The sequence below is a fragment of the Opisthorchis viverrini genome, assembly GCF_000715545.1.
Source record: "Opisthorchis viverrini unplaced genomic scaffold opera_v5_213, whole genome shotgun sequence".
Classification (NCBI taxonomy): domain Eukaryota; kingdom Metazoa; phylum Platyhelminthes; class Trematoda; order Opisthorchiida; family Opisthorchiidae; genus Opisthorchis; species Opisthorchis viverrini.
In genome coordinates, this window is record NW_008751871.1 from 115,407 (window position 1) to 122,601 (window position 7,195).

The window sequence follows — 7,195 nt, forward strand, 5'->3', positions numbered from 1 at the left end:
CATTTAAGGGAAGAAATTTTCAAAGATTCTGAAAAAAGGTCCCATGGTAGGCTAGAACTGCTCGATGGTGGCCCATTCCCTTGTTCAGGGTAATTTTAATACATTGTCAAATATTCATATGATCAAAAATGAGTTTATTACGACGAATTTTTGCCTGGTGAATTTTATCGAATTCCTTATGGATCGGAACCATTGAGCAACGAAACAATCCAACTATGGGGTAATGTGGGTATTTGCGTCCGTTTTGATCAGTTTTATTCCACTTCCTGCCCGTATGTTCGCTTGCAGCAGTGAAATTCCAAACACTATTTCGAACTTATACACGTCCAACGGTTTCGATCTCAATACTCATCTGGTGGAAATTTCCTGAAACTCTAGGAATTCAGGTCCTCCCAATTCCGGAATGTGTCCCAAAAGTCAGGAAATTCTGCAGGAAGCACTTTGTGGATGCAGTGTTATCTGATAGTCATGAAGGTCTTTAGCCGGCTCCAGTCTGGTTTCCTAATGTTTGCACTTTCATATTATGGTGTCAAAACAGCATCTGGGATGACTATTTTCTGACTTTTCCGGCTAAGCAGATAAAACTGTTAGGCGGAAGAATTTCTGGAAAGTATTCGTACAACAGAGCAGACAGGATGACTCGAACCCAATTTTCTTTATAGGTAGACCGTTTGGTAGTAAAATGACATAAGATTTATAAGGCTGGAGACATTCAGTCCTTTTTCTAAGACAAACGCCCTGTTCTCGAAAACTTCATTGAATTTCTCGAATCTTAATATTCTGTAGGAATGGCACACAACGGAAGCAGGTTTTTCATTGAAACAGCGCAGAAGTTTCTCTATGTTGATATAACAAGTTTGGGCAAAACTTATCGAAGCAGTTAACGTTTGGTCACCATTAATGTCTGAGTGTGGAGGTCTAAGAATTCACCTGAGTAATTACTGACAGCGGCAATTAGCATCAATTTATGCTGACCTATACATCACGAGGACCTGACGAAGGAAGTTCAACTACACCCTTGAATCATGCTCAAAAGTAAATTAATCGTCTTTGCAACTGTTACCTTGAAAATTTTGCTGAAATTATATTAGACCCATGTTCGCAGGCTTGCTTATACTATGCACTGGTCATCTTGTTTCGAAGTTTTGACTTCTTATGATAAAATATTTTCCCGCTGAATCTTGTCTGGATCTTGGTTTCAAGTAGGATTTATACTGTTCAAATAGTAAACAAAGAGATTTTCGTAAACACTACATTTTTACAGTATTTAGGTAAAATTATAACTCAACACATCCAACTCCTCTCCTGAAGGCAAACGATTCTTGTAAACAGGAAGTATGCACTGTTCAATCACAATATATCTATAGGTTTGTGAACTCCTTAAAAAATTGGAGGTTTTAGTTCAAAACGGAATCAGCTTACAGGGAATTAAAGTTGAAGAAATTTCTGCTGACACTGATCAATGAGGATATCTTCTAACTAGTGTATAAAAGTGGCATTCTAAGTCAGATTCATGAGGGGCTTTTCAAAGCTAACTTTACAGGGAAACTGAACGCTTCTTTTCTCCTCGTACACCTTATTGGAGCATAAAGTTTCAGACAAGGTTTATCGAGGTCGGTCCCAATCCGACTAGAAATATTCCTTTTTATGGATCCCAAAGCTGGCTTGTGACTCTTCTATAGTTACAAGTTCTTTAAACGATGTTTTCCATCTGAAAATTGGTTTTGGTATTGTTTCTACGGATGTTTGAAACACTGGCGTTGTATTCCTAGATATCTCTGAGTTTCCGGAAAACGTTGGTTAGCCATATAATTCAAGAGCCATATCATTGATATCACTCGTGTGCTACTCTGTTCGTAATGCATATTTCATTCAGCGGTGCAGTACACTAGCTGCGATTAATTGGTACGTTAAGCAAGTTCGTTAGATGTTAACTCTAGGGTACACTTTGGCCGTACCACATAGTTCCATTAAAATATTTGAAAAAAATTCTGCCTAACAGTGCCTGCGGAATGCTCAACGGCTCATTGTAATTAAAACTTTTTACAGTCCACACATCGGTCGCAGCAGTGCACACGCTCCATGTAGGAAACCAAATTAGTTATTTTTGTTATTCTCTCATATCAGCCAGTGCAGTCCAATTTGCTTCCTCATTACCATAGCTTAACAGAAGGTCGGAGACCAGTTGTTTTTTGTCGATTAGTTTCCAGTTCCTCGTATTACGTCCCTTATAATATTGCACATGGATTCCCTGCAAAGGCAAGAATACAGGAGAAATGCAGTGTTTAGTTCTAAACAACCAACGGGCCATGCGCGATTGCTGACGTGTATTTTGGTTCTATAAATAACTGTCTGACCTTCATCTCCGATTCCGAGAGGAATCAGTTCCTTATGGGAAGCACCCTTTAGCCAACCTATACGTCTTCATCACACGGTTCCTTGATATACCCATTATTTTAAACTGTGCTAAAAGCATTTATATTAATAATCCTGAGATTGTGATTAGGGAACAATTATTTGGACCGGTCGCTAGTAAAACTCTGTCAACGTTACGGCACATATTAGTTTTAAGATGACGATCCCTTGTTGTGCCTTAACTTGGTCTGAATGTGTCGAACTCACTACCTTCCGTTTTTATTGACAAATTAAATAAAGCCAAGGACACGGATGGAAGTGTCACAATTGAATGCTATACTACAGACATTGAACCTATCGTACTCCACTTCTGGAGAGATCTGGTGGAATTCAGCTGGACAGAAAATTATTATTATCCCTGAAGTGGTTTCTTTTTAGCAAGGAAATGCTGTATTCTTGCCAGGTAGTTCATTGTGACTGAGAATGAAAAAGATTAATGTAATTATGTTCGTCCAAGCGTCATTTTCCTGTAGCGGCGGTATCTGTGTTCCCCAAACCTACCATGAAACTAAGGAGTTGGTTGGTACAGTATAAGGAAGAATGGGTCATTGGACTTTACGCCCACAAAAATGGACCAACTGCGCATATGTTAACCACCTCTATCGTATCCAATGCTGCAATACCGCGAAAAACTGATAATTTGTGTGCTAAAAGCTGTCGGATTTGATATTTCGTTGATATTTACAGAGAGTTTTTGTAGTAACCAATGGAGGTATGAAGATAAATGATCTGGTTAACGAACGAACGTTTATTGTCTCAGCTTGCTAGCAGAATTTGTGCTGCAAACCGGATGATTGCTGTTTAATACGCGTTTGGCATACAAGTAAATGGGTCCACGTGCAGAAATCTTTGAGCCACCTGGTTCTTCGATCATATATGTCAAAGGCTCGCCAAACATGTAGTTTAATTCCTCCACATTATGATCTTCCAAACACCGGGGTCTGGAAATCTTCTCACCAGCCGCACGTGAAACACTACGGATTGTGATCCTGGAAGAGGTCAGCTCTACCAGACCATCATTATTCTCAGTTCCATCAAGACCCGGATCTGCACTTGGCTTATAAGCACTAAATGTCATTCCGCTTTGCACAGGTGCTACAGCTTCATAAGTGGGACCAGAGGAGAGTTCAAGGGGAGATAATGAGACCGCTTCTTTAGACACTTTTGGTGATTCTTGCACCTGCACCGTAGAACTCCCTCGTTGTTGCCAACTTATTCGCTCTTCACCTGTTTGCGGCGTCGTTACATGATTTTGCTCACGTGATGTATCCGGTTGGTTCTGGTAATCAATTTCCGCTGCTGTGGTTCGGATATGAAGTTTACCATCCGGTGCATCTTTTGCTTCAGTGGTGAGTTCACAAATCCGGCCGATATCATTAGCATTATCACACTGGAAGCTTTCGTAGAATTTTTTCCCCTTTTTGGCTGATTCTTCGACACATAACATGAATAACTGCGGGTTCAGAGAATAGATGAATATATGCTGAATATCCCGATAGGTCACAAGTTCTTTTACTTTCTTCCGATGTTTTGGTGTCGTGGCAGCAAAATGTAATCCATCTTCAACACAGTGAATATTCACCGGAATCGATTTCTTTTTCAAATGTTTCTTCATCAGTTTCTCCGCTTCGTTCGCACTGAACGTATGTTTTTTGCTCACCGTAGATTTTCCGACCCGCTTGGCTGACGACACAAAGTAAGATATCGATTCACTCTGTGACCGAGAATCATCGCGAAGAGAGACTGATGACGCGCTGATCCTTACATCTTTCTTGGACATAGCTTGATGTAAATGCAACCGTCAGGTCGTTGTGCTGTCTCCTGACCGAGTCAGTTAATTTCCAGCTGTGAAAAGTTGTTTGTCTCCGCACAAATGAGTGTGGGCCTGACACGTACACCAGTATCTCACGGCTAGATGGCTATTCCAAGAACCACTCAGGGACTCGAATGATTGGCCCACTGGGCTCGTGACAGAGCAGTTCGTGCATTCCATTGGGTCTCACACGATGTGAGTGTGGAAACGCCCAAGTGTGCATTTTTGTGTGCAGTTATGATTGGTTCTTTATGCTGAGGTGCTCAGCGCACGTGTGGCTCACTCGGAACGCAAGACTCAGTGGCGGATGTTGATCAACTGTATTGAAAGCTGGCAGCACGTGAATGGTTGATTGTAGCGATGAGTACATAAATTAATCAATTAGGGTCCAAAAATCACTGTGATGAATTTCTCATCATACTTGGGAATTCGGAATTTCATATCAACACACCAAACAAAATGGGGCACCCGTTGTGCTTAGTTGTGAGTCATTTGGTGACGAATTGGCACGAACAGGCATGCCCAGCTATGTGAACAAAGCAAACAAGGACAAGATTCCTCAATACACAGAATAGATATTGTGTGCCTGATAAGTATTGGGCTTCATATGTACTGTAGCAGTCGCAATTTATGGCTTTGTCCCAGCACTCCATCTAGCGAAGTCGTCATCAAAAAGTCATTTTTTAAAAACAATAAGAGCCTCCGAGAGTAGTTAGATTAAAAATCCGTATATTACAATTGCGAGATTATTTGGATAATATATACCGCGTTCAAAAAATAACTACATCAAGTGGCCAGACTATTTGTCACATTTTTCTAATGGGAGGGCCAGTTCTTTGGGCTAACTGAAAGGAGGTTAATCTGTGGAGGTTGTAATGCCAAAAAGAAGCTCTATTCCTGTCAAAAAACGATTTGCAAGACTGTGGAGTTGTAGAAATCGTCATGCCATATCACTTCTCCAGAACCCCAATCCATCTGTTGTGAGACGAAGCCACTGCCACTAACTAAAAATAACCTCAAACGAACTGGTAGGTTTGTCGGTCTGTTGATCGAATCAGCTACTGTTCATTGTTTTTCCGTTTGCCTTGAACTCGGGCTGAAGCAGCTTTTGTGTCGGAACTGAAACGTCGCCCGACAACACATTCACCAATTATGTACCGAATTTTTAGCGACAGTGATTAACTGGTCAAGTTCAAACCGCGTTCCACGATCACCTAATTTCCTTGATTTATAGTAATATTAATAACGTTTAAAAGGGTCTGAAAATAACTGTTGAAAAAAGTCCATAAGAGACCAACCACCAAAACCAGCCGAAAGCTCGGGTAGCGCCTCTGGAGGGGGGGGGGTGAGATTCAGGCCTAACAAATTTTTAGCTAGCTTCTGCCACGAAGTCTTCCACGATTTTGAAGCCTGGCTACAATTTGTTGGCGAATATCTATGGCGCCTACACTTACAAACCTCACTTGGACTTTGCGTACGAACAACACCCGGACAACTATGCCGATAAGCATTAACCATACTCCTGAATCCCGCTGGGACAAGTAGCCAATCTGCCGTTCTTGATTACTGCACTAACTGGCTGAATCGTCTGTCATGTGAAGCGAGTCCCTGGGTGGTTACATTGCCTTTGTTAGATGATGGACACACATGTACATGTGATTACTCTCGTAAGCAGAGGTTTCACTCAATTCACGAGTTTGTGTAGATGTAGATGTCAGCTGGGTGTGAGCAAGTCACTGATCGATAGGTTGGCTAATTGGGAATGTGGCATACATGCTGAGGCGAATGCAGTTTCCAGAAGTAGATTAAACTGTGACAGTGAGGTGGACAATTCGACATGCCCACGAAATGGAAAACTTACACTCGTTCAGGTTTAGTCAGCTCACAACTAAGCAGCACCTGAGGCTAAGGGCACAATAAACCCTGGTGACACAGTGATTATGACACGTCCTCTGCCGTTCAGTTTTACCACACCCGCTCTTCTTAGCTGCCTTCGTATGCAGTGGAGATAGTGATGTAGACGAAATATGGTTAGGGGTTGGAGGGCGATGACTGCTCTGCTTAGAAAACAGCTTTGTTTATTTATGCATCTGAATGCACTTTGTTGCTGTCAACCCGGTTGTAATTTTCCAGTAAAACAGGTGAACAGTGATTTGTTACAATGGTATAACAATACTCTAATCTAGTGTGTAGCCGGGTTGAAATATGCACCCCGTCAATAATTGTGTAACCGATGTATACGATAGGAAACATAAGTTTGTGTTAACGGAGGACTCAATTCATGGTGCTTTTCAACTAAGTGTGTTGCACAGGGGCCACCTTATGGTCTATTTGTTTTGTTCTCTGAGATATAGCGGTTTACTTTCCTGGCAGAATATACTAGTGATAAGACCACTGAAGGCACCTCGTCAACCTTAAGTGTAGTAAATAAGGCGGTTTGACAGATCACTCAGGGAGGGGGAGGAGAGGTTGACTACAAGCGAATCAAATGAAATGCACTGCTTATCAATTTTTTGTTCACAGTATCTTGACTTTTGCTGAGGGGCTGACATTGTCATATACAATAAAGAAGCGTCTGACGACCCCCAAGAAGTTTGCTGTTTGAAAAAGCTGTTGCATCAAGGAGCCTACTTAGAGCCCCACTGCGTGTTTTTTCAGCATATGTGGTAAAACCACTCAGGTCAATATTATACCTAAGGACTTGCTACAGAAGCACATAAAAATGGCGCGTCAACAAGTAAACCTCACCTTAAATTCAGTCAGATGTTTGGGGAGAGTATCCTTGTTGCTTTTTAATAATTTAAAAGTATGAGGAAGAGTGGTGTTTGTGTAAACTATCTATGCAGACAGTTGCAGGGATGGATTAATTCTTTTACTTTATGGAATTATGGAGGGTGAAAAACCGATAATTTTTCTCGTGGGCGAATTCTAAAGACTTTCCGCGGATAATAGTTTAACACTTCTTTT

General features: G+C 41.3%; 1 protein-coding gene across 1 annotated transcript; it reads right to left on the reverse strand.

Annotated features, from left to right (window-relative positions):
- Window positions 1-3,163: 3,163 nt before the first annotated feature.
- Window positions 3,164-4,213, reverse strand: T265_14555 (hypothetical protein; the record flags this gene model as incomplete). Its single annotated transcript, XM_009174170.1, has 1 exon — window positions 3,164-4,213. One exon carries the CDS (start codon window positions 4,193-4,195, stop codon window positions 3,164-3,166), a length of 1,032 nt encoding a protein of 343 aa, XP_009172434.1.
- Between the last annotated feature and the right edge of the window lie 2,982 nt (window positions 4,214-7,195).